Source organism: Colletotrichum graminicola (genome assembly GCF_000149035.1).
Source record: "Colletotrichum graminicola M1.001 genomic scaffold supercont1.43, whole genome shotgun sequence".
In the NCBI taxonomy this organism is placed as follows: Eukaryota; Fungi; Ascomycota; class Sordariomycetes; order Glomerellales; family Glomerellaceae; genus Colletotrichum; species Colletotrichum graminicola.
In genome coordinates, this window is record NW_007361047.1 from 372,119 (window position 1) to 398,169 (window position 26,051).

Sequence of the window (26,051 nt, forward strand, 5' to 3'; positions counted from 1 at the left end):
AAACCATTGAACCGGGCTCGGAATAATGGCCGATGCCCCATGGAAGTTTGTTGTGTCTATATTCAAGCATCTTATTCACAGTGTCTCATTGGCGCCCCAGCTCGTCGGGGGGAGGGGGAGGGGCGAATATTACCTGTAGCTATACATATACATGCCCATGCTTGCTCGTCTGCGTTCGAGAAGAGAAGCGTTGTTTTCCTATCCTTGAAACGCCCGTGCCTAATTTTGCTTTAAACAGAACCCACCCCCGGTCTCATGCCATGACGTCTCTGACAAAGGTGCGCAGGGCGTCCGACTCCTCCGGCACCGTCCGGTCGTGCAAGGTCAAGAGGGCCGTCCTCAGCGTGTCGTCATCCGCGACGGCCTGCCTCACGACGTCTTTTAGAATGCCCATGGTGCGGTGGGAGTGGTCAACGACGCGCATGACGCTGAGCAGGGTCTCGAAGAAGTCGACGAGGTTGAGGTGCATGAGGGTGTCGGTCTTGTCGACCATGTGCAGGGCGGCGAGCTGGAGAAGGCCGGTGTCGGCGGAGCCGGTGAGGTCGGGGAACGGGGAGGTGGCGACCTCGACGATGTTAAGTGCGGCAAGGCGCGGGAGGATGCGGAGGACGCGGCCCTGGGCGAGGGAGAGCTGGTGGGCCGACAGGTCGGCGGGGTCGGCGGCGGGGTCGGAGTCACGGCCGCGGGCAGGGGCTCTTCTGTAGTCGCCCTAACTTACGGGCAACTTACGGTTGACAAGAACAAACAGGCCCTCACCCCCGTGGGTGTTATTAGAGGGAACTCCTGTTGGGTATTGTCTTAATCTCCCAATTAGGTTAAGCTACTCTTCGAGACACAAGAAACAGCGATCGTTGGATAGGCGCGCTTTTCTTGTGCCAGTCTAGGCCATAAGACTCTCTAGTAACCGCGGGGATCCCATATGGGCCCTGATCCTCTGTGTGTCGCACACACAACAGGCTAGTTCACAGCTGTCAAAGAGATATGGTGCGTACGCAGACTCCCTCCTCCAGCCCTTCAGAAAGAACGGGTGCTTTTTGGATACCTGCATCCTACCCGGTATGCTTCATGCGCAGTGGTTTATCGGGCCGAGTTAGTGGAAAACCTTTGGTCGAGACTAGGCGATCTTCCTGGACGAATAAGGCTGTGATTCCAATACTGGGAAAAGTACCGGTGACTGGCTACTGACGACGGTCAAACCGCTGCGCGGTCTTCCCTTAACCACTATGGTCTTCAGTCAGTTCCCCCTCGTACTCAGTAGTAGACGCACAAGCATGTGTCAAGAACATATTGGTGAAATTGAGTACGCCGGTTAAACAGGAAGATGCGGCGCCACATACTGCCCTGTCCCGGGGCGCGGCGTCTGGCGAGCTCGCGGCCGGGCAAGCCCGGTGTGCGGTGGCGGGGGGTGGGGGGAGCTCGCAGTCGACGTCGAGGAGGTCGCCGAGGACGCGGGTGGCCCTTTCGCCGACCTCGACTTGCGGGGCGGAGAGCCAGCGGCGGAGGAGGTCTTCGATGACGCGAGGCATGAGGGAGAGGATGGCGGCGTCGGAGGGGGCGGCGGCGGCCTTGGCAAGGAGGGCGAGGGCGAGGAGGTTAGCGGAGGGGCTCGGAGAGCGGAGGGCGACGATGAGGGAGGACTCGTCGGCCAGCTGGAGGACCTGAGTGAAGGGGACGGGGCCGAGGAGCTTGATGGTGAGGGAGACGACGGGGGAGGGGTCGTGGGGCGTCGTCTTGAGGATCGCGGTGAGGTTCGGGAGGAGGACGGGGAGGAGGGGCGGGATGTTTGTTTCTGAGACGCGTGCTGTTAGTTCGACTCTGTTTCTTGGGGAGAAGAAGGAGGAACGGTGGGAGGGAGGGAGACGAACCGTTCAGCTGGAGCTCTACATCGTCGAGGAGTTTCGGGTTGAGGGGCGTCTCGGGCGCGGATACGAGCTCGTCGAGGTGCTTCTTGAGCTCCTCGAGCCCGGAGACCGGGACAGTGTGGTCGGCGGACATTTCCGGGACGACCTTGTCTGTCATAGGGGGTGCAATTTTACAAGGCAAAGGGGCAGTCAGAGGTGAGAGAAGAAGTCGTGGGAAGTGTGTTGCTTTGCGACGTGGGAAGCTATTAGTGATCGACCGAATGTAGATGTTGGTGGAGAGAGAGCTCTCGATGTCAAGGTCCCCCGGCCGCTAAGATAAGATAAAAGCAAATGGGAAGGCGCCTACCTAGGTTCCTACCAGGCAGCTAAGGAGCGTACGTGCTGGGGTACGCGGGCTGAGCTGCTTGACAGCGCCGGCAGGCAGGCGGGGGATTCCGAGGAAGTGCGCTGGAAGGGCGGGGCGGGGAGGAGGGGTGGAATAGTGGTCGCTTGCCAGTGCGGAATTGACCCCGCCGATGGCACCGACCAAAAACTGTTGCTGCTGCAGGTTGACTTGTGACTGACACCTCGGTTTTTTTTTTTTTTTTTTGTCTGTTCGGGTTTTCCCATAAACGAAAGGCAGACTCCAAACTCCAATTCGACTCACACCTACTCACACCACCCTTCCCTTCCCCTGTGACGCATCCGTTTCTCACCGACTCGCGGACAACAAATACCAATTCCTGGCCGAGGCCCCCAGAACCCGTAGAGCAATCGGCAATCACCACCGCGCGCCACATAGGCAGATAAGACACACAGACAGACGCTCAGCGAACCCAAATGTCGCGAGGAGGACGAGGCGGTGGCCGTGGTGGCCGTGGCGGGCGCCAGGGACCGCAGCTATCGTGGGACAACGGCGAACACGCCCCCGACACGCGGCCCTCGGAGCTATTCCCTGTGCGTAATCCCCCCTCTCCCTTCTCGTCAGAGTTAACGGTACAAGAACCTACCCTCTTTCTGACTCTCGTGACCCCCCGCAGGCCTATGCAGTCCCGACGGCGAAGCCCCTCTCCGACCTCGAGCGCGCCAACGTCAACGCCTTCCTCCTCTTCCGCCGCCAGTTCCAGGACGGGCCCCTCTACACCCGCAAGCGCACCTGGGGCATGGACCCGGGCAACACGCGCAAGCTGTACGGCCAGGACCAGGTTAACGCAAAGTACGGCGTGCGCACCCGCGGCACCGCCGACCCCTTCACCGCCGTGCCCACCTACTCGCAAAAGTTCTCCCGCCCCGAGCGCGCCCTTCCCGACCTCGCCGCGCGCCCCTTCTGCAAGGAGTTCTTCCCCCAGGAGCTGCACGAGGCCCTCGACGGCGACGACGTAGGCCCCGGCGAGCGCCGCCGCGGAGGTGACGCCAAGCGCCTGCGCCTGAGCCGGATCACCGCCCTGCCGACCGCCGAGGACGTGTTCCACCTCAACGACGACGCCGACGACGACGTTGGCGGCCCCGAGGGCGCCTGGAAGAAGCTCGAGGCCCTCGAGAGAATGGGCGAGGGCGCCGAGGGGGCCGAGGGCGGCGCCGGCGGTATTGGTGGCGGCGGCGCCGGCGAGGACGAGTGGGAGGGCGGCGAGGAGGAGGAGCAGGACGTCGAGTACGACGACTCGGACGCCGGCGACTACGACGCCGAGAACTACTTTGACGACGGCGAGTACGGTGATGACGATGGCGGCGACGACGACCACGGCGGCCGCGAGGGGTCGTACTGAACCCGGTTTGTACGTTCATGGCGGGGAGGGGGGGGGTCGAAAGGAATTGAATGGCGACGAGTGGGATCAGCAAAAAAGAAGGAAAATGAAAAAGGAAAAGGAAAAACAGTAAATATCATGCGAAGGGACATTGATTGAAACAAAGGCGGATGGATCCGCGCTCGAAGAGGGGAGGGGAGGAGACACTGGGAGCAACATCCCACTCCCTCCCTCCCTCCAGTAAACGACTGACGAAAGAAGACACAAATGAGGCGATCGCATCACCGGGCGTTGGGCGGGATGAATGACTTTGCTGAGCGGGATTATAGGCTCTCAGATACCCCAGCGATACCTCTCTCCAGGGAGAAAGGGTAGAAAACAATTCACAATTCATAATTACACCCGCACAGCGCATTTTTCACGTTTTGACTCGACGTTTTTTTCTGGGGGGCGTGGTGATGAAAGTCAGGGTCTCTCCCTCCCTTGACAATCGGGTATCAACGGCCTCGGCCGCCTCGCTCTAGATAGATGGGTTATTCTACAATCGCGGCAAAAGCTACCTTGCCTGCATCCAACGACGCCCCGTCCATCCAGCCTCGGCCGAGGCGGGTCGTGTCCGAGACACGCTGGCGCACCGCCTCGAGGGCGTCTTCCGCATCGATACCCGAATCCTGGCCGTGGGAATCGGCCATTATGGGCTCCCGGGGGCAGGAAGCTAATGTCCATAGTTTGCGCACATCCTGACATGCAAGGAGCCAAGGCCAAACGATTATGGGGTTGTTTCAGGCTGGACACTCTTCCGATGCGTCGTCGTCTTGCCAATGCTGCCGGTATATACTCTCTTGTTTTTTGCCGAAACCTGAACGCTGTTTGCTCCCCAGACTCGTTTGCTGGACCGAACCAAATCCACCCCCCCCACCATTCGAGGATCGACATTATGTCCTGTTTCCGCTTCGATGTCTCATTTTGTCGGGTATTGACGCTGAAGCTTGGTCAGTTTTTCGCGGACATCGACAATGGCATCGGCCGCCTCGTAGATCTTGTCGCCCATCATCTTGATCGTCTCCAGCAGGTCGAGGACCATGTTGAAGGCCGGCAGCTGCGTCTGGTCCCTCAGGGCCCTCACGCGCTCATACAGACCGTGCTCGACCCCGGGCATGTGCTGCTCCATCTCCTTGATCTTCTGCACCTGGAACTGGTGCAGCTCCTTGAGGCGGTCGGCCTCGTTGGAGAAGAGCGTGAGCACGTCCTCGACGTTGCGGTCCTGGCTGCCGTTGGTCGTGTTGTTCCCGGACCCGCCCCTCGTGAGCCAGGTCTGGTGGTAGTGTGCGGGCAGCTTGAGCTGGTCGGCGCCCGCGAATGCCATCTTGGCGATGTCGGCGTCCGACTTGACCAGGTCCTTGAGGTGCGCCATGGTGACAATATCCTCGTCCAGCGTCGTCTTGACACCCTCGTACTTGCGCTGCAGCCAGTTGACATCGGTCGTCAGTTGCTCGAGGTCGCCGCCGTGCGCGGCCATGAACCCTCGAATCTCGGATGCGTGCGCCATGAACCGCTGGATCATCATGTCGCAGTTCTCCATCTCGGTCTGGATCGACTGCTCGAGGTCGTTGAACCGCGTCGTGCCCTTGATGTTTGACACGTCCACACGCACGCCGGGGACCGTCTGTTGAGTCGTCGACTGGCCCATTGTCAAGCCCGGAGCGGAGCTGTTGTTGCCTGCTTGAGATTGGCCGCTGCTTTGGTTAGCTGGTTATTTGTACACCAATCATCCGCAAAAGTCTACTCACAAAAGACCGCCCGGCTTAGATTGGTTCTGAGCCTGGCTCTGGCCAAAGAGGCCGCCGCCCGCGCCCTGGTTCTGCTGAGGTTGCGTGTTGCCGCCACCAAAGAGTCCTCCGCTAGGTTGCTGCTGCTGTTGTTGTTGTTGTGGCTGGGTCGAGCTCTGGCCAAAGAGACCGCCGGTGGCCGGCTTCTGCTGGGATGCACCAAACAAGCCTCCACCCTGCTGCTGCTGAGGCTGAGCCGATCCAAAGAGCCCTCCGCTTTGCTGTTGCTGAGGCTGTTGCTGCTGTTGTTGAGGCTGGGCTGAGCCGAAGAGACCGCCGCCACCGGACTGCTGAGGTTGGGAGGGTGTTGCAGATTGGGACTGGCCAAAAAGACCACCAGTCGCTGGTGCGGCCGGCTTGTTGCCAAAGAGACCTCCCCCGCCCGTCTGGGTACCGCCGAAAAGGCCACCGCTCGCAGCAGGCTGCGTCGACGCCGCCGCGTTTCCGAACAGACCACCTGCTGCGGGTGTCGAAGAGGAGCCGGCACTAAACAAGAAACTCGGGTGTCAGATAAGACATTGAAAATAGTGGCATGGAGAATGCAGGGCCGTTTAGCTTACGCAGAATTGGCAGCACCAGTGTTGATGCTCAAACCACCACCGGTGGCGCTTGCGGATCGTCCAAACATGTTTATCTTCTGCCCGAGTCCGTCGAGATCGGTCGGTCCGGGGGGGTTTGTGACGGGTACAGGCGAAAGTGTCCTCGAGGACTTTCTCCTTGTTGCAGCAAGATTCGGTTGACGGTCAATGTAGTTTGAAGTATTTGTTGTTCTTGGCCGCTGCTGCTGCTGCTGCTGCGGCTGCGGCTGCGGCTGCGCGGTGAACGCGAAAGAATTGGCGCCGGGCACAGTACCACCGCACGGACCACTCGCAGCTTGCAGAGCTCCTCCTGCTGTTCCTGCCTGCAAAGAATGCGACTGGCGCTGATTGGCTGGTCGGGCCGCTATTCCACCGCTCCCCGGGACCCACCATACAGCCGGCTGACCCCACTGCTGATTGGCCAATACCCTCGACTGCTGACGGCCCGGGCGACCGTTCCTGACGCCTGGCCGCGCCTGTGATCTGGAACCACTGACGGAGCTTCGAGCTCCTGCCGTTGATGCACCCGCACCTACACCTGGGAAATCGAAGCAACCTGCAAAAGTTGCCGTAACATCACCTCTGCTACCACCACCACCACCACCAAACCCTCTAGACGACAACATCGCACACCCGTAGTCCACGATGGATATCGACGAGGACGACGACTTTTACGGCACTGAAGAGCCCGTGGTTGAAACAACAGCAGCACCACCACCAGCAAATTCGACAACAGAAAACGCGGCCCCGGAGAGCAACTCACCCAAACAAGATTCCAAGTCGGAGGAGCTAGAGGAAGGCGAGGAGGAAGATGAGGGTGGCTCCATGGATGAAGATGAGGACGACTCGGTGGGTGTTTTTATTTCCATCAATCGCTTAGTCCAGCTTCATTAGGTGGTTTAGCATCAAGTGACTGACGATTCTCGCGCGTTCTAGGATATCGAAATAGTCACTGAGCGCAAAGACGGCACAAAGGCAGCACCTCCAACGTATGTCGCAGCTTCCCACCACCCAAAACAGCCGCCCAGTTCTCATGTTCTGATATCAAAAACAGACAGTCACGCTACAGCGACATCCGAAACATCCCACAAAGGTCGGCTTCGAATGACATGACCGTCAAAGCCGCCCCGCCCAAGAAGGAGGAAGATTCTGCGAGAGCCTCGCCCTCTGACCTTCCATCGGGCATCCCAAGTGCCGACAAGGCCGCCGCTGCAGCCTCCAAGTCCACCATCGACGTCAACGCGAATCCCGATTACCCCCCCGTCGGCAAGCCCATTACCGCCGTCAACATCGACGAAGGTATGATCACCCCGTTCCCTTGCCATGAGATGTCGTATCGCTAACTTGTGTGAAGATCTGACCGAGAACGATAAGCCGTGGCGTAAACCCGGTACCGACATCAGCGACTACTTCAACTACGGCTTTGATGAGTTCACCTGGGCGCTCTATGCCGCCAAGCAGGAGGCCATCCGCGGAGAGTTTAGCGGCGACGTAATCGCTGCCGGTCAAAAGAAGATGATGGAGGACTTCGGTATGATGATGATGGGCGGTATGAACCCCGCTGCCGCCAGTGCGCCGGCCGCAGGCATGCCCGGCATGGCTGGCGGTGGCATGGATGGCATGCCGCCCGAAATGCAGGCCATGATGCAGCAGATGATGGGCCAAGGGATGGACCCCAGCCAGATGGACCCCTCGGCCATGTCGGCCATGTTCAGCGGCATGCAAGGACAGGCAAACCCGGGGGGTCAGGGCCAGAATTTCAACCAGGGCTTTGGTGCAAACCAGGGACAGTACGGCGGCTATGACCAGCAGCAGGCAATGGGTGGCGGCGGTAACCGCGGTGGCTTCGGTGGCAGAGGCCGTGGCGGACGCCGTCAGTGGTGAGGCCGCCGCCGAGGACTCTGCACTCATCCATCTTTGCAATGATGCGCTGGTTATGATCCCGGCCTGGCTGGCGTTTTAAGGATTTCGGTGGTGACGTCACAACATGGTTTGCTTTGGGGTTTCCGGATTTGGGCTACGGAACTGGCACAAATAGGCATAGAGATACCCTGACAATTGCTCTGGCATTTCTCCCAACTATTGCAACTGTCTTGAGTGACGATGACGAAGAGCCTCGTTCTGCTGGACATCTGACCGGAACATACCTAACTCGTGTATTGATTGGCCCAGAGAGACGCTGAAATATTTATGGGCTGAATGGTGTCAACCACCACGCCTGAAGACTCCAGTTCTAATCTTCAAACCACAATTCAATCTTCCCGGTTTGTTTATCAAGTGTGCTATTCGCTTTGTTCCAATGGCCTTTGCCGGCAGTTGCCATGTTCACTCGTTCAGCTTCGTTGAAATCATACCCAATAACACTTTCCAAGTAGTCGCTATAGCCAGGCCAGCTGTGCTCCCTAGCCCACGCCTGTATCGCGCCAAGATCCCTGCACTTTTGGTCGTGGCCATGTCTGTTGAAGGAGACGAACTCATCCGAGCCAGAGAGTGAGATGTCGGCGTTGCACATGAGATCGTTTCTGATGTGGTCCAGACAATGCATTGTATGGATATCATTTCGTGGCCACTGGTCGAGCGTGAAGTTCGAGATCAACCGGTTGCGAATGCGATACTGGCCGGTTTAGTATCACAGCGACCCCCTCAATGCACTTCTGAGCACTTACCAAGCAGTGAAGCGAGTGAAATACGTTGATTTGATATAACCTCAGGTGAGGTTCGTGGGGGTGATCCACGGTTGATGGCAGGTTAACCCGCTGGGCCCAACCCCCATCCACCGCAACTATGCCGTCCGCTGAGAAGGAAAAATGTAAGTGTTTTGGCATACATGGATAAAATTGAAAGTCAACATACCCTTCCGCAAATCATGCCAAAATCGATCGGCTTCAGGCGACGGGTCTGCGGCGTCGACAATGTCGTAGGCTTTGTCGGTAGCATTGTACTGCTCGAGCGCAAAGTCTACGAGACGTGGTCAAATGAGCAACGAATGTTCGTCTTTTCGCAACTGATGCCCTTTGGGAAGACACTTACAACCATGGGGATCCATATCTTTAGGATTTCTCTCATCCGCACGGAAGGAATGGAAGACTAGGCCACCAAAAACCAGGAGCAGAAGCTGAAGACCGCCAAACATCATGACAAGCCTGAGACCCGAGAAGTGCATGCGTGATGTGTCTTTGACAATCTTACCTTCGCAGCGATGACAGATCTGACTGTGGTCCGTCCCGCTCGTATCACCATCGGCAGATAGAAGCTTGACGCTCGAGCAGGACGAGTCCGACTCCATGATAAGCTGTAGTAATCAACACTCAAAGATGTCTGTGTGCGTTTGTGTTGTGTACTGTATTTGCAATTTGGATGATGATCCAACTGGTTCCTTGAGGTTTGAGACTTCACAGAATTAGATGCAGCGCAAGCTTTGCGAGCGCAGAGCGAGGCAGACCGTGGTCCACGTCAGGTTCAGAGCCGCACTTTTCCCCATCTGTTGTTTACGGGACATGACTCCACTGTCGTGGACTTTCTACATTATTGTATGCAAGGTTAAACAGGCAGCTCAGCTTCTTGTTTGCTTCAAACTACATGGACGGCGCATGAATGAGCGGTTGGAACCCACCCACGGCTCTGCGTTAGGCATGGATTGGTTTCTAACCAATGTAAGTCTCGCCTAACATATTCACCAGATAAGTCCCATGCCTTCAGCTGTATCTTGATGGGGGCTTTACAAGGAACGTTAGGCTTTCCACATCATAAACCTCGAGATATGGTCTTGGCCCGACAGAATGGTTCTAGGCGACAAACATTTTCTGGCGAAGGCCAATCAAGATGTTCTTCTGGAAGGCCCAATCACAGGGATATCACAGCTTTCACCGCTACTTGAAGATAGCACTTTGTGCTGCGAATGCTGGGCTGGTTATTTGTCGCGCAACTCGACAGGGTAAGCTGTCCCGACTACCAGTGAAATGATACGCCGAAACACCATAGTATTCCTTGGTGAGGCTCATTGGACACCAAGCTTACCTCTCGTAGCCATTTACAGTCAAAGTGCCATGGAAATCCCCACAGAAACGTTGAGATTTGTTGTTGAGATCGATGAGTGAATCTGAAATACCTCGTTTTTCTGTCGTGAAGATCATATCTCGATAAATCATGGTGCCTGAGTCGGCCTGACTTTGCCAGGCTTCTCGTTTCTTCTAGTCGTCCCACCGAGAACACTGCTTACACCCCATTGGAAGATCACGAGAGAGGCCCAGACACCCGCGAAGGGTCCCTCGACCGGAAGCATAATCGCAGGACATGGCTGGGTCCGGCTGTCGTCCAGCTTTATATGACACATCTTAATCGACCAACGGCTGACCTGATGGACAGATATCGGACACCTGGAAGAGATTCGCGGGCCCGTGATGTTCAAAGAACCTGAAAGTATGACGCGATCTCCTGCCCTCGATGTAGCTTGGGGCAAGTGGATCGACGAACGTTGGCATAATCACCCCCGTTGTTCCGTGTATGTCTATAAACAGAGGTTAAAAGACTTAGATCATTTCATGCTCGTCCTAGATGAAGGCATCCCAAATCCAGGCTTCAGTCCTAAGTAGCCGTTGAGAGGCTCAGCTGGAAATCGGACTGGGACACTCGCCGTATTTGAGTACGTCCACGCTCTACATTGTGTTGTAAGACCTACCGGCATCTATCAGCATGAGAAAATCAGCAAACCAAGAAGGCATCCTAAGCATCTCTATGGAAGCAGACTTATCCCGAGTACTACAAAGTGGGCCATCGGAAGATGCAAGACAGCCCAGCGTTGCAGCATGCGCACATAGGTATGACGAGCCTTCAACAACAAATGCATCGTCGCTGGCGGCTTTACAGATCACTGCGCGGACTCTATGCGTCAAGTCATCCTCTGCAATGCCAACTTCGCGGTAAACACGTCCTGCTGCAACGAGAGCCGCGGCGGCGTCGACGTGGATATCGCGTCTTCGCATACTTGTATCAACTTGAATACACACATATCCAGCTTCTCAAAATCGCCCTAGCCAGTTAGACCAATGTGTGGTAATGGACTGATGCAACGAGCTTTATCGCTACTTTAACAGCCACAGTCAGTCCGCCAGCGACGAAAAGAGATCCTAGAACGAAGTAAACGAAGCAAGCCAGGTCAAGCGGCCGCTCGTAGAACCGCAGCTGCGCGATCTTGCCGAGTCTATCCTCCTTTTTCGTGAGGGTTCCGTCAGGCACATGCTTGAACTCCATCTTGGTTCCGCCCCCGAGGCCGCCCTGGCTCTGAATGATGGCCTTGTGGAGCATCTCTCTGTTGTAGTCGACAACCTTCTCATCGAACCGTGGGAACCACCGCTGCGCCATCGCGAGGGTCCGCACCAGCCAGCAAAAGCCCCGGAAGCAGGCGTAATGGTACACGCCCGGCCGCCCCATGCCAAGCTGGTCGCAGAGTGCGTCGCCGTTGAGCACCCTGCTGCCGGCCTCGATGAACCCGGCCGAGAGATTCACCGGCGGCACGTCGCGCACCGTCTCCACAAAGTTGTGGCCGGCCACGAGTGACATGTCCGTTACAAGACGCTCGTTGAAGCTCATGCTGTCCATCAGAATCTTCGCCTTCGCTGCCGACGTGAAATGGTCCGTCGGCGTGCCGAGCACGTGGCCAAGGTACCGCCACAGCGCGACGTAGTCTTCGATTTCTTGTTGAGGCACGGATATGCCCATGAGGGGCAACTGAATGAAGGCATGGTTGCAGCAGAATGTCGTCAGGGCGTGTAACGAGTCCAGCGTGTTGATGGGGACGCCATACGCCTCGACGTCGTAATACGATGGGCCTTTGTGCTGGACGATCTTGAGGATGCGCTGACGTACCATGCAGTGCAGGAGACGCACACGGACGGCCGTTGTGTGCCCACGGCCCCCAGGTTGAACGTATTCGAGGCTGTCAGTGACCTCGAGGAGCATCTGGAAGGTCTCAAGGAGCCTCCGGAAGAGCACGCTGGTCCTGAAGCCGCCGGTGCGCACCAGGACCTCGACGACGCCTCCGGACGCCGAGTTCTCGCCAACGAAGCCCTGCAGGGCGAAGCCCATCAGGTTCGCCAGCGCATAACGGTAGAAGAACTTCTGGCCGCGCGCAATTTGCTCCCAGTCGACCCAATCCGGGACGGTATACACCTCATCCCACAGCTGGCCCAGTGCTTCATCTTTTTCGTGGTGTTCTTGGAGGACGGCGAACAGGTCAAGCTTGAACAGGTGTTCCGCATTGCCTGATTTCTCGATGAGGGCCTGTTGATGGATCTCCTGGATTCTGGCGACTGCTGCCGCGCCGACCTTGTCGTAAGTTTGCCGTAGGTGCTCGGTCTTGTCCTTGGGGATGTGGTCTTCGGTCCAGCGGAAAGAGTAATTCCACACAACACGCACATCGTCGCTTGGCCTGGCAAAAGAGAAAACGCCCATCCTGACGGTTTCCGCAGTAAGCGTTCTTGTGAACTTGCATTCTTCAGAAGAAACAGAACAGCTGTTAGCGTGCATCCTAAGTATTACTCCACAGAGGGTAATATTTTAGTCTGGCACATCTCTGTACGGACCAATCAACCAGCGCCAAGCGAGCTAGCCATGCATCACAAACCTAGGTATAGCAGTCCCTGCTCGTATGTGATCGCCAATATCTAGAAATAGCAATATGTGTTGGTATGTGTCATGGTCACATGGACTTCCAGTTTCGTCAACCATCCTCGAGACCCGTATCTAGAGATAGAGATATATAGTTGTGTCATGGTTATCATGTACTTCCAGTTTTGTCAACCATCCTTTAGACGCTCGCGGTCCTCAATGAATTGGTTGTCGAGATGGCTGCTCGGACAGTTGTCGTGTTCCCTGACATGTTGAGGTGCTTCCTGGTCCAGGAGCCCAGGGTAAATTGAAACTACAGGACAGCCAAATTGGCATCAGAAAGATGGCTTACAGAGTACGTGGACGAAACCTTTGTGTCCGCTTTCCAGCAGTGGTAATGGTGGTGATGACTGATGGTTCGGAACCAGAAAGTGCTCCTCTCCCCCGAAAATGCAGAAGATAGTCAACGCCTGCGACTTCTCGTATTTCTGCTCCGTTGCCGCACCGGATGCGCCAGAAGGGCGCCTGCAAACCATGTGTGACTGGGGAAACTGGGTGAGCTCTAGGAAATGATTCTCTCGGCTCATGCTATTGTGATGTGCCACTGTGCCTTCTACTAACATTTCCATCCAGGTCTTCCCCTTTGACGACAGTACGTTGCATTTATCGAAAAGAGCTTTTTTATATGGACCATATCTGACTGGCTTCCAGTGTTTGATTCCGGACATCTAAGATCCGACTTGGAAACATCGCGGCAAGTACTCGGCAGTCTCATGTCAAACATGCTGGGCAAGGGCTGTGACATTGGCACCAAGTTGCCAGTTGTTCAGGTCCACGATGATATTTTTAGAAGACTGTCAGAGGTAGGCCTTACGTTGAGATTCTTTCAAGACTGGCACCATTGCTGAGACCAATCTTTATCAACAGGGTGCTCCCATTGGTGTGCTCGACTCCTCCCCTTCCCCCGTACCTTCATGTCGCGGTTCAGTTACTGATGATAAAGCTATGCAGGGGTCCAGAGACGTTTAGCGAAATCCATGGAGTTATACGCTGAGGGGGTGGCAAGACACGTAGAGACCTTCACGAGCCACCGTATCCCTTCCCTTCAGGACATGCTGCAAACAAGACGGTTGTCCGTTGGAGTCGCGCCGCTTTACCACTTGGTCGAGTACGCACACTCTTTGCAGCTACCAGACGAGGTATTCGAGGATCCTGCGATTCAAGCTCTGGAACGCCTCGGGGCAGACTTCGTCATCCTGTCAGTCATCAGAATCATATACTACATAAACGCTATAAGGTTACACCATAGCTGACCCCCGTAGATAGAACGATATTCTTTCGTATCGTAAGGAAGAGGTGCGTATTTTTACTGAACCCGCGTTTGTCCATTCGATATGCATAGAGTAGAGTACTGATACTTTGATTGTAATTTGCACAGTCTGAAGGATGCCCCTTCAATATGGTTGCGGCCAGTCAGATGAATGGAAACTCTGCGCAAGAAGCTTTCGACATAGTTGGGTCACTGCTTGAGGAGAGCTACATCGAGTGGGATGAGGTAATCAGCCGCATGCCATGCTGGGACGTGGATGTTGATAGCGAAGTTGAGCGCTACATCAAAGGCATTCAGAACGTCGTCCAAGCCAACATCGGCTGGAGGTAAGTGGCATCCGTATTTCCCACATCTCTTTGGGTTCCGTGGGTCTTGGGCAGGCAGGCTCGATGTCAAATGACGCTGCTAACCGTGATGGCACCGTTGCAGCTTTCATTTGAAAAAGGACTTGGGAGCCGATGGCCCGCAGGTACGCAAGACCTGGAGAATCGACGTTCTGGTTAACCCTCCGTACCTATCAAATCCCGGAGAAGCAGACTATTGAGTTATCAACTGAGGCCAGAGGCCCTGCAAATGGTGATGCTTATGAAAGCGTGTCCAAATAGGATTTTCTTCGCATAATAGTAACGTTAAGATCACCGCCGTTTTCAAAATGTAATGTCTGAATGAAAACGCAGCCCGGTCGGATCTAGCTCTTATATTCAACCGAAATAAATCATACTCCAGAGCCTCTTGAGTGGAAGCAATATATTCGCTTTGGATGTATTCATTCATGCTATTTACATTCTTCCTCAAACTCTCTACCCTTGACTAAGTCACACGGTAAGGGATTCCCATGTTTCCAGTAAACCGTATCATGGCTCACTAGTGCGTCGCAAAGCCCTTGCCGGTAAGGTGTTGAATCTACTCTGCGTGTGTTCTCGTCATAAGAGATTCTAGTGGCTAAGAGTCAGAATAAATGATTTAATAGAAGTGGTATTTTGTCTCACTCACCTCACTGATGGAGCTGATCAGACTCGCTGCCAACAGGCCCCTCATCGCCAAGGCTGGCAATAGCAGGGCTTGAGTGAACCCATCTCGTTGTGACATCCGCTCGAGGCTGAATGGGTACAGCAGTGGCCGAGGCCATGATGACAATAAGGGGGAGAAGGATTTGGATGAAGTGCATTGTGACCCTGAAGACTGTATTACTTGAAAACAAAGAAGACTGGGCGAATTGAAATTCGAAAGATAAAAGCTCGCAGTCACTAGGAGCACAGTTTCTGGTTTATTATGATCATAGTAGATGCATAAGGTATGGGTGAGCTTTCTCATTTATGAATAGGCCCGGCAGGCTCCATCAGCCGACGTCAAATGCGGTTAACATCCATTCACATCCCGTCCGATGGAGGACTGCCGTGCTATCTACGACCAACATCCAATTCTAGAGATAAGGCGGCCCATCGTCGGGCTCATGAGTGACAGTGAGAGCTTGTATGCATCATAGACGTGCACTGTGGCCAGAAAAGGGAATTTGACAACGCGACCCACAGATAAAAGAAGCAAACTTTATGTTGTTAGCTAGGATGAGTCGCCGCATACGGCTAGTGGTTGTTTGTCGGATTTCTATCTGGTGACGTGGATTGGGAAGGTATCGTCAAACTCTCCTGACCGACTTTTGAGCAGAAACCTCATCAGTTGTGCCTAGGGAGGGGAATACACAGTGAACTAGCAACACGCGCATTGATTCGAGCGCTTTTCTTTTCCGTTGGGACTGTTGCCGAGGGCCGTAGACCAACTTCAGACATAACGAACATGGCCCCCTTGTCAACATGCAGGCTGATGAATTAATCTTCAGCAAACAAACATACGGAGTACGCAATCTTCACTCATCCACTGGTCATTTCAGAGGTTTCCCACAAGATGAACATCTAGAATCAAAGAGGACGAGCCGAAGAAACGCCGGGAACCCATGCTTTCTCTGGTTTTCGAAGCTATTTTGCTTCTCGACGATTCCAACAGTTGCCAGTTCACCAAATTCCTCAATCAGTAAGTTATATTGCTCCCTATCAAGCACTGTTGCCAGTGGCGCTGCTCAAAGCCAAATCTACAATGAACTATTCCTGTCTACCATCTTTAGCATGAAGCTCCACGACATCCCAGAGTACGATCCTCCATTGAATCAGACGCTGCCATAACGAGAGCCCCAAGACCGCGGGCCAGGTTCGACAGCGGTACTGAAACCGTGGGCTACACCCTTGAGCGGCTCTAATTGTGCATTGTGTGGTACCTATGGTCCTATTTGTGCGCGATTACTCTTTCCCAGAGAGGAGACCGCCCGCGCAACACGTCACCAGCAAACATAGCCGCGGCCCGTCCATGCAGGAAGCCGAAGCCAGAGGCTGTGTTTTCGACGTGATGGTCTACGGCTGAGTGCCGTTTCGGTGTCACAACTGCGACATCGCGAGCACGTACAACGCCTACAAAATGAGTCCCTGGGGGTTCGACAAGGACCTCGAGAGGCCGGCGCCGGAAGAGGTTCTCATGACGGGAGAGCGCGTGATTCTCTACACGGATCTCCGGCTCCATCAAGAGCACTGCTTCTACACCTGGCACAGTCTCCAGAGCTTCGAGCACCAGCACAGAGCATGGCATTGATATCCCCAGGGTATTGACCTAGGTCCAAGGGGAAAATGAAAGTTAGGTTTCGTAGCCATTTCCACGTATGGATTAGGAACGAATGAAGGTATCACGGGTTGTCAAACAAAATAGCAAGCAACAGACTCTCAGCCTCTTTACATATCTACCTAACAACACTCAACATGGAATCTAAGTATCCTGAAGTCATTGACAAACGAGAAACATGTGGATCGCCAACCCCTCATCGGTATTTTTTCAGAGTCAAAGTAGACAGTTGAATTCAGCATGGGTTTTCTTGAACTTCAAGTCCCGAAGTAGAACTCTATAGATAGAAATGGTTCAAAGACTTTTATTAATGGCATGTAATTTTTCAATTAAATTTGAAAGTGAAAGTCCTGTGACCTAGGCTTGAAAGGTCCTAGTGATTCTTGAAGTTATGGTATCAAACAACTGTCTCGTTATTCATTATTGATTATAAACTAAGAAAAAAAGAAAACGAAAAATCGATTCGCTAACGCCTTTTGGCCATCAATTACAGACATGAAATATAGGTTCGTTCCTGCTAGAACCCCTCCTCCATGCCTTGGTCAGGGCATCTCCGCCCGTTCTTTGATGGCCGGCATCTCGTGTATAGGTATGGGTATCGTTTCCTCGGGTAATTCAGCCAGCGTCGATTGACGTGGTGAACAGTAATATGTAGCTGTCGGCATTATCAGAGAGCTCATTGATCTTAGGGTGCTCATTGGACTCGGGGGAAATGGCATGAAAGTCCTACTCGAGGCTGAGCGGTGGTGACCACTATCCGACATGGTGGATGGATCGCAAAAGTGCATCTGACTGTGCTTGTCAACGTCGGGTAGTTCCGCAGGCCCGGCCTGCCAGTCATCTTCCACCTCGTCCGCGACTATTTCGCTGCCGCGTTTGCGAGCGAGGCGACGTCGCAATAGGATAAAAATGGCGAAGAGAGCCGACAAGGCGACAGCCGTAGAGGAGACGGCTATGCCGGCAATGGCGCCGTTACCCAGCGCTGGTGAGCTTGGCCCTGGTGCAGCGGGAGCATTGGTGGCGACAGATGCCGTGGAAGAAGTGGCCGAAGAAGTGCTAGAAGGAGTAGCGGAAGAAGTAGAGATGCTGCTGCCACTGCTTGCGATCTGCAAGGCAGACTCAGTGACTGGAATGGAGGTGGTCGTCGCATAGCTGCTGCGTAGCGGTGGCCTAGTCGGACTCGGCTTGCCGGGGGGTGGTGTGTAAGTCGCAGGGACCCCGCCGGTCGACCCCAAGGCACTGGGCGCATACATGGCGAGCACTCTCTTTCCCAGGTCTTTGCAATCGTTGATAGGTGGTAACGGCTGGATCTCAAATGGCCAGACTGACTGTGTCACCTGAGGCTGGTCAGGTTCAGTCGGGCAATTCCCGCCGCAAGTGTCGGGATGGTTGGAAGCCCAGAACTTCAGCTCGCCCTCGTTCGCGTTGTTGCATTGAACAAGACCAATCCAAGGGGACTTGGCTATACAGAGGCGTGTCAGTGTCGAGGTCTTTGATCATAACCAAGCAATACCGAACGGCGGAGTCAGGCTTGCTTACCTCTATCAAGGCCACCTTTGATGGGGCAGGTCTTGTCTTTGTATGTCGGGTCATTGCAACCGTACTGGTAGGTGACGCCAGACTTGCCGTCGTAGCAGGCCTGGTTAACGCAGAACTGACCGGCCATACAACACCAGCTAAAGCCATTGTCGGTCTCGTTTGCGGGTAGGCAGGGGAGCAGTTCCTGGGGGCCGACAAGGCCAGCGTCGTAGTAGCATTGGTCGTAGTTGGCCAAGACAGGGGAGAGCAGACCAAAGAAAAGCCAGGCGAATAAGAAGAAGCCGATCATGTTGAATTATGGTTGTATTCAAATGAATAGGCGAGAGTGGAAGAGTGTATGTAAGTGCTTCAGCCGGGCGATCAGTTATGACCCATACCCATCTCTAGGTATCGATGATCCAGTCGGTTACTAGCAATAGTAATAGTAATTATAGAAATAATTGGTTCTTGGAGCTTGAAGTGATCAGATGGTAGCAGACAAGGAAGATGAAAAAGATTGAGAGACTGAGACAGTGACAGTGACAGGGAGAGAAGAGAAAGCCGAAGATTGGGAATTTCTTGTGGAATAAGAGGACTTTGGATGTTTGATTGTGTTGTACGATGACTTCCTATTGAGGTAAGAAGCTGCGAGCGAGCACAAGGTGACGGGGAAGGCGCAGGGGGGGTGGAGGGAGAAGGGCCTAGAGCTTCCTTCAGCTTCCTGGTCCTTCCCATCCATACACTTGCAAGATACAAAACGCATATAATCGAAGCGCCACATGGCCTGGTGACAGAGAAGAGAAAAGCAAAAATCAAATCAAAATATTCTCCGGCTCCTTTCATCTCGCTGGCCTTTTCGCGATCATTTCCTTTTTCTCTCTCGTCCAACCTGCCGTCCTATAGCAAGGACACGGATGACAAGTGTTTGCTGCCACCAGCCCTGCTAGCAAGTCACACATATATAACACCAACCAGCGCAAACAAATCCATATCGAGCATTCCAACACGCCCTTGATTGGTTGACGACCGGGGGACAAGACTCCATGTTCTGTACAGCGTCGCCGCTCGGACGCACTGATCCGCCACGGGTGGGGAACAAACTGGGCCCTCGCGGCCGAGAAGCCGACGATGCCGTGCAGAAAGAAAGTAAGCAGAACTGTCTGGACTTACCCTCCCCCTTGCGTACATCCCCTTTGACAGCACCCAACATCAACATACATCGTACATGTTGAGACTACATGTAAGGCGACCATTGTGGGGGGTATCTGACCTGACCTGACCATTGCTGATAACCTGACCAGGGTGTGGGCCTGCCCGGATTAATACAATATTCCATTACCCGAACCAATCCCTAACTCGAATCTTAACCCCAACCCTAACCGAACCCTAGCCGACCCTATCCACTAACCCTACTTGGCTTAGTGCGTGCACGGTACCTTTGCCCCACTAATGGTCAGGTCAGGTCAGGTATCCCCCCCAATGGTCGCCTTGACTACAGACTCGTACATGTTAATAACTGACATGCTTCAAAACTAGGAGAGAGACGGCATGAAGAAGGGGTTCAGGGGCAAGGGGCAAAGGGCAAGGGGTAGCCGTCGACGAGTGCGGGGGATAGCTTGATCGATCTGCACTCGCCATATGGCCAAGCGTTCGTGGGCGTTGACAAACGGGTCCAAGCCAGACACCTCTGCCGTGCCGTCTACCCAATACCTTGGCTAGGGGACTTCTGAAACACACCAACCAACTCAACTATGTACGGATACTAATATACCCGACTTCTACTGCACAAAACACAGCAACACCCACCACACAGCAAAGCAAACCACAGTACAACTGCTGCACCACTTTTACAAATGCTCGACATGGACCCCGGTCGAGATATCAGCCACCACCATCTGCGACGGCTCTACGAGCTCCCATTCGCTCTCATTGAAGGTGCTCGGTTCGCTGGCCACCACTACGTGCTTTCCGTGGCTTGTCTTCTCCAGCCGGCCGTCTTCCTCGGCATCGCCGTCCCCCGAGCCGCTAATATCGCTTGGGAACCCCTTGTATTTGCGATTGAGCGTCGCCCCGGCCGTCGTCGAATAGTACAGGCTGGGCGGCTGCAGACCCTTCGGGCTGCCGTAACGCACCGCCAATAGCGAGCTACCGGACATGGTTACGAGGTTCAGCGTGTTAAACTCCCGCTCCGCCGGCCTGAACTCGGTTTGCATCTTTTCCAGCAGCACAATCGTCTCCCTCATGGCCACCGCCATATCTTTGGCATCGTACACCAACTCCCAGTTGCCGTCTTTGCCACACAAGATGAAAAAGTATACGGCGGCAATATGCTCGGCGTCCGTGGTCCCGACGATGGCCTGCTGGTACTCCAGTGGGAGGTACTGCAATATCGCTGTTCGTATTCTCGAAAACGAACCGAGGATGCCGTTGTGGGCGAACAGGTGTCAGCCAAAGACGAACGGGTGGCAATTGGTCTCGACCACGGGCGTCAGGCCCGGAGCCGCGCGAATGTGGGCGAGCACGGCGTTGCTGCTGGTTCCCCGGACGATGCTCTTGAGCACCAGATCATTGAGCGGTGGCCGGATGCTCTTGTAAACGACAGGCCGAAGCGACTCGGGCCACTTGGAGTCCCTGTACTGCTTGAAATCACACTCCGATGACGTGAACCACCCCACACCGAACCCATCCATGTTGGTCAGCGCGTTTGGCGAGCCCGCGTTGTTGGCCGCCAGTGGAGCGACTTGGAGCTCTCCGAGAGACGGCTGCACTCTTGTGTGGCCAGCGGGGAGGAAGTGCGCATCGACTACCATCCTTGGTTAGCAAACCGAGCGGAAATACACCATCGCTTGAACGTCATGCCGCTCACTCTGCTTGACTATGGCGTGGCGTGGCCGGATGACGACATCTTCGAGGAGCTGAGGCTCGTCGCCCAGATATGCGAACCAACGACACATGACAGAGTTGCGGCGGTCTATGGTGGAAAGAGAGGATGCGTTCAAGGTCTGATGGCAACCCTGTTGTGAAGGTGATGAAACTGGGGTGAAAGCAATGAGTGCACCTGTTGACCTTGATAGGAACTACATGTTAGTGGTTTGCAATGGCTATTTATTGTACGGATCCTGCGTTCAAAGCTCTCTTGAGTCTCACCCAGTAGCGGTGCTTTAAGGGTGAGGCTGTCAAATGTGGCAAAAGTACACGTGAATTCACTGTCAAATGCACGGTTGTGTCAACGTGGGCGAAATTGTCAAAGTGAGCGAAATGGTCGCACGTGCCCAGATCAAGGTGGGGCAATTGGCCGCAAATACGCCAGTTATTTCTTAGATAGATTTTGTTAAATGTGGCGGAATTACACGTGAATTAACTGGCGAATGCACGGTTGCCCTACGGCGAATTGTTGGGGAATGGGCGGTGAATTGGCCCCACTTCTAGTAGCAATTCCACCAATAATATCGCTAGGATTGGCCGGGGATTTCCTAACCAAGAAATAGGGGGTTTTCCCTATTTCTATAGTAATTCACTATAAATACATAACATAATAACAGAATTAATTAAGTAACTATTATAATCCCTACTATTTTAATAATTAATAGTCTAATACACATGTCTGTAATAACTAATATGCTTATCTACTAATTAAATACTATTATAATAATTAATAAGAACTATAATAATAAGGTAACTATCTTATAATTATATAGTAATTAGTTTATATAGCTTAACACTATCTAAGTAAAGGTAAAGCGTTATAATCTCTAGGAGTATATTAACCTAGAGGTTATAGTAGTAGACTAATTAATCCTTAAGATATATCTAAAGAAACTAATAAAGCTGCTTATAACATAATATCTATACGCCTTAACTAAAGATAAGCTTACTGCTTACTAAGAGGTTACTATAGCTATAGTAATTACTAGGATATCCTAGTAAGTAACTATATAGCTATATATAGTAAGAAGTAAGGCTATTATAACTATACCTAATAGGCTTATATATAAAACTAAATATATAATAACGCTAGATAATCTTAACTTATATAATCTTATGTACTTAAATAGTAAGATAAACTACTATTATAAGGAAGTATATAAGTATACTACTTAGTAAAAAGACGTTAAAGATATAGCTAATGTAGTTAAATCTACTATATCTATAGATCTTTAAGAAAGATATTATAAATCTAATAAGTTACTAGCTAAATAGCTTAATAAGCTTAGTGTAGTAGTAAGAATAACTAAAGAAGAGCGCATAAAGTACGCCTATAATAAATATAGTAAAGTGTTAGTAAAAGCCTAGTAAAAGGCCCTAACTACTAAGAAAGATCTTACTATATAGCTTAATAAATAGAATATAGCCTATAGTAAATTAGTATAAGTTAATTTACCTAACTACTAAAGGCTATTAATCTAGTTTAATAACCTTACTACTACTTTATAAAGTAGCTTACTTAGCTCCTAGCTAGATTTATATATAGTAACTAGTAAAATAATAAGTAATTAGAATAATCTTAACTAGTAGTCTCTTTATAAGATAGCGCTAGAGAGGGTTAAAGCCCTTACTAATAACTTACTATATTATAGCTAAGTAGGCTATAGTATATTTAGCCTAACTAAAAGTAATAGTAATAATAACTTAACGTATAGTAAAGATATAGTAAAGGAGAATAAATTAACTAATAAGAGATATTACTATTAATAAAGTGTAAGTAAAAAGGTAAAATACCCTATATGCTTTAATCCTTATCTATTATAACTTTATTACTTTATAAATAAGTTATAAAGGCTTAATAATTAGTAAGTAAATATATAACGTTAGTAATAAATTAATAAGTATATAGTAAGTAATCCTAACCTTACTAAATAAGTGTAAAGAATTAAGGCTAAGTTATATTAATTATATAGTAAATACTATATAAAGGTAGCTTTTTATACTACTTTATAAGGCTATAAGCTAGGTAATTTAGCCTTACTTAATTTAAGCACTACTAACTATATATTTAACTATATATTATAGTTTGTTATGTTAGTAGTAGCCCTAATTAGTAACTATATTTAGGCTAGTACTACCTAAGTTATAATTAAAGGATATAGTACTATAAAGATTACCTTAAAGGGCGCTAATAGCTTACTAATAAAGCTCTATATATATAATATAATATATTATAGTGTATTTACTATATTACTTATTTCTTTTATAAGGCTACGCTAGTAAGGTATATAGTAAGATATAAGCCTAGGTAATAATTACCTAAGGCGTATAGATTATAGCCTTATAGGCTATATTAAGGAACAAGCTAACTAATAAGTGCTTAAATATTATAGGTAATATAGCTATAGCTAAGAAAGTAAAAGCGCTTTTACTATACACTGTACTAATAATTTACTACTAACCTTATAAGTAAGAAATAAATATATAACGTTAATATAGTAATAACCGCTCTATAGTAATATAATAATATAGTATAAGCGTCTTAGCTACCTAGGTGCTAAGGCTCTATAAAAGATTATAAATACTACACGTAGAGTACGTCTAACCTAAGTTAACGCTATAATAATATAAGACTATAATTTATATAGTCTTAGTAAGATAAGGCAGTAGATTTACTACTAGCCTTATAAATCTATTATAAATATAGCGCTAGGTAATTACCTAGCGCTAGACTTTTATAATCTTAAATAAGGCTATATAGGATACTACTTAGTAATAATAATCTTAGATTAGGTAATAGGCCTTATATAGGATTTCTACCTATATAGCTACTACTAAGATACTATTAATTTAATAATAAGGGGCTTCCTTATAATACTAAAAACTAAATATTTAATTACACTAAAAGTTATTAAGGCTAACTAAGAAATCCTACGCCTTAGGTAACTTATAGATACGCTTTTTAATTATAAAATCTCTATTAAGCTATTAGTAGTAAGTACTTAGGCTTAAAATAGTAGCGCTAAGTAAATTACTTTAATTATTAAACTTAAGGCGTAATATATATAGATTAATATAAAATTACCTAAAGTCCTATAGCCTAAAATTATAACTATAGCTATATACCTTTATAATTAAACGCTATTAGTAGCTTAAAGGTAGAAATCTTTATATTAATTATTTTACTTATATTTTATACTTAATAAGTATACTAAGCCTTTACTAATAGTAAAGCTAGATCTTTTATATCTATAAGCCTATAGCTACTAAGCGTACGCACTAATAGTAAATATATAACTATTATAAAACTACTAGTAAAAGCTTACTGCCTATATATAGATTAGATTCCTTATTAGATATACGTCTAGTAATTTATATTACGTCTAGTATCTAGCGTAAAACAAGGTCTTTACTATATATAACGTAATATTTAATAAGAAATAAATCTTTAATAGATTAATAGATAGGTTACTTAATAAGCTTTATAAAGCTAACCTTATAGTAATTTAATAATAAATTAATAAGCTAATTATAGCTAGTAATTAATCCTTATTATATAAAGAAGCTAATAAAGAAATAAATAAAGTAATAGAACATACTAATATTACTTTACTAGGCGCTTTATAATTAGGTAATACACTAGAATATTTATATAAGCAGGCGAAATTTATACTTCTTCTTACTTTACTACTATTACTACTAAGCGCCTTTTTTATAGCTTTTATAGATATTAACGTAGGGGGTAGTAGAATAGGAACTAATAGTTCTAAATTAATTAATCTAATAGCTAATAGCTAAATACTTACTAATAGTAAAATAATTAATAGGTAAATACCTAAATTAATAGCTAATAGCCTATTAATTAATTTATTAATAGCCTATAGCCTATAAGCTAGCAACTTACTTAAGGTAATTAGAGCTAATAATAGTTTAAATAATTTATTAATAGCTAATAGCCTATAAGCTAGTAACTTACTAAGAACTAATAGTTCTAAAATAATAAGGATAGTAATCCCCTATACCTTATCTTATCCCTATATAATTAATTTATAAGATATTACTAAGTCTAAAAAGGTATTTAATTCCTAAGTAACTACAGCTAGCTTATTAGGTAATCTCTAGCTAGTAGTAACCTTATTTAAAGGCGTTATAAAAAGGTATTATCCTGCTATACATATAGGTAGTTAGATTATACTAAGGACTTTATTTAAGGCTGCTTTCCTTATAGGGCTTACTTTATAGTAAAAGATTATAGACTATATATAAGGCAGCTTATAGGTAATAACGTAGTCTAGTATATTATAAAGTTAACTAATAAGTAAAAATTACTACCTTTAGCTAAAGTGTACTTAAGGCTACTTAATTAACTATATAACGCCTAATAAGTATAATAATTATAAAGATGTTACTAGTAAATTACTAGTACGTAATAGAGGAGTTACTAAACTTTATAGGCTAATAAGTACGTATTAGAAGTTACTATACCCTTTACTAATTTATAAATAGTTAAAAAGCTACCTATATAAAAAGTAATTTAAAGACGCTAAAAAAGCGTATCTATATAGGCATAAAATATTAAAATCTTAAGTAATAGTGCTATAAGTAGTAGCTAAAAGGTATTAAATCCTTAGCTACTACTAGGTATATACTTATAAGCTAGATAAATATAGTTAATTAACTAAATTTAAAGTAAGACTTATTATCTATAGTAACTAATAAGTAAAGGATCTATAAGATACCTATATAGCTATATTAGTAGGTATGTTATTTAAAATACTTATAGTAATAGCTGCTTACTTTAATCTAGAATTACTTTAATATAATATAGTAAATATGTTTATTTACGCTACTATTAATAAGGTAGTATTTATAGAGATGCCTTTAGGCTACTAAATCTCTAGCTAGATTCTCTAGCTACTAAAAGCGCTATATAGGCTTTAGTAATTACTACTACTATAGTAAAAGCACCTTAAAGAAGGACTTACTATGTAGGGCTTTTACTAAGTGCTTAGTAA

The 26,051-nt window shown here is 49.4% G+C and overlaps 11 protein-coding genes across 11 annotated transcripts; 4 read left to right on the top strand and 7 right to left on the bottom strand.

Moving 5' to 3' along the window:
• Positions 1–253: 253 nt before the first annotated feature.
• GLRG_08955 (uncharacterized protein) lies at positions 254–2,019 on the bottom strand (the record flags this gene model as incomplete). The annotated part of the gene is made up of 3 exons (XM_008099640.1): positions 254–709; positions 1,338–1,789; positions 1,866–2,019. The coding sequence occupies 3 exons, from the start codon at positions 2,017–2,019 to the stop codon at positions 254–256; spliced, it is 1,062 nt and encodes a 353-aa protein (XP_008097831.1).
• Positions 2,020–2,681: 662 nt separating this feature from the next.
• Positions 2,682–3,607, top strand: GLRG_08956 (uncharacterized protein; the record flags this gene model as incomplete). The annotated part of the gene is made up of 2 exons (XM_008099641.1): positions 2,682–2,798; positions 2,882–3,607. The coding sequence occupies 2 exons, from the start codon at positions 2,682–2,684 to the stop codon at positions 3,605–3,607; spliced, it is 843 nt and encodes a 280-aa protein (XP_008097832.1).
• A 512-nt stretch (positions 3,608–4,119) lies between these two features.
• GLRG_08957 (uncharacterized protein) lies at positions 4,120–4,278 on the bottom strand (the record flags this gene model as incomplete). The annotated part of the gene is made up of 1 exon (XM_008099642.1): positions 4,120–4,278. One exon carries the CDS (start codon positions 4,276–4,278, stop codon positions 4,120–4,122), a length of 159 nt encoding a protein of 52 aa, XP_008097833.1.
• A 269-nt stretch (positions 4,279–4,547) lies between these two features.
• On the bottom strand, positions 4,548–6,043 carry GLRG_08958 (nucleoporin NUP49/NSP49; the record flags this gene model as incomplete). The annotated part of the gene is made up of 3 exons (XM_008099643.1): positions 4,548–5,322; positions 5,377–5,901; positions 5,976–6,043. The coding sequence occupies 3 exons, from the start codon at positions 6,041–6,043 to the stop codon at positions 4,548–4,550; spliced, it is 1,368 nt and encodes a 455-aa protein (XP_008097834.1).
• A 595-nt stretch (positions 6,044–6,638) lies between these two features.
• On the top strand, positions 6,639–7,877 carry GLRG_08959 (Fip1 domain-containing protein; the record flags this gene model as incomplete). The annotated part of the gene is made up of 4 exons (XM_008099644.1): positions 6,639–6,842; positions 6,930–6,982; positions 7,048–7,292; positions 7,348–7,877. The coding sequence occupies 4 exons, from the start codon at positions 6,639–6,641 to the stop codon at positions 7,875–7,877; spliced, it is 1,032 nt and encodes a 343-aa protein (XP_008097835.1).
• Positions 7,878–8,226: 349 nt separating this feature from the next.
• Positions 8,227–9,279, bottom strand: GLRG_08960 (uncharacterized protein; the record flags this gene model as incomplete). Its single annotated transcript, XM_008099645.1, has 4 exons — positions 8,227–8,607; positions 8,660–8,787; positions 8,847–8,951; positions 9,024–9,279. 4 exons carry the CDS (start codon positions 9,277–9,279, stop codon positions 8,227–8,229), a joined length of 870 nt encoding a protein of 289 aa, XP_008097836.1.
• Positions 9,280–11,030: 1,751 nt separating this feature from the next.
• GLRG_08961 (transcriptional regulator) lies at positions 11,031–12,443 on the bottom strand (the record flags this gene model as incomplete). The annotated part of the gene is made up of 1 exon (XM_008099646.1): positions 11,031–12,443. One exon carries the CDS (start codon positions 12,441–12,443, stop codon positions 11,031–11,033), a length of 1,413 nt encoding a protein of 470 aa, XP_008097837.1.
• Positions 12,444–13,049: 606 nt separating this feature from the next.
• GLRG_08962 (terpene synthase metal binding domain-containing protein) lies at positions 13,050–14,473 on the top strand (the record flags this gene model as incomplete). The annotated part of the gene is made up of 7 exons (XM_008099647.1): positions 13,050–13,154; positions 13,233–13,251; positions 13,311–13,473; positions 13,603–13,861; positions 13,926–13,955; positions 14,038–14,255; positions 14,359–14,473. 7 exons carry the CDS (start codon positions 13,050–13,052, stop codon positions 14,471–14,473), a joined length of 909 nt encoding a protein of 302 aa, XP_008097838.1.
• A 1,922-nt stretch (positions 14,474–16,395) lies between these two features.
• Positions 16,396–16,566, top strand: GLRG_08963 (uncharacterized protein; the record flags this gene model as incomplete). The annotated part of the gene is made up of 1 exon (XM_008099648.1): positions 16,396–16,566. The coding sequence occupies one exon, from the start codon at positions 16,396–16,398 to the stop codon at positions 16,564–16,566; it is 171 nt and encodes a 56-aa protein (XP_008097839.1).
• Positions 16,567–17,208: 642 nt separating this feature from the next.
• GLRG_08964 (uncharacterized protein) lies at positions 17,209–18,421 on the bottom strand (the record flags this gene model as incomplete). The annotated part of the gene is made up of 3 exons (XM_008099649.1): positions 17,209–17,319; positions 17,400–18,055; positions 18,133–18,421. The coding sequence occupies 3 exons, from the start codon at positions 18,419–18,421 to the stop codon at positions 17,209–17,211; spliced, it is 1,056 nt and encodes a 351-aa protein (XP_008097840.1).
• Positions 18,422–19,958: 1,537 nt separating this feature from the next.
• On the bottom strand, positions 19,959–21,065 carry GLRG_08965 (glutamine amidotransferase class-II; the record flags this gene model as incomplete). Its single annotated transcript, XM_008099650.1, has 3 exons — positions 19,959–20,514; positions 20,572–20,914; positions 20,978–21,065. The coding sequence occupies 3 exons, from the start codon at positions 21,063–21,065 to the stop codon at positions 19,959–19,961; spliced, it is 987 nt and encodes a 328-aa protein (XP_008097841.1).
• Between the last annotated feature and the right edge of the window lie 4,986 nt (positions 21,066–26,051).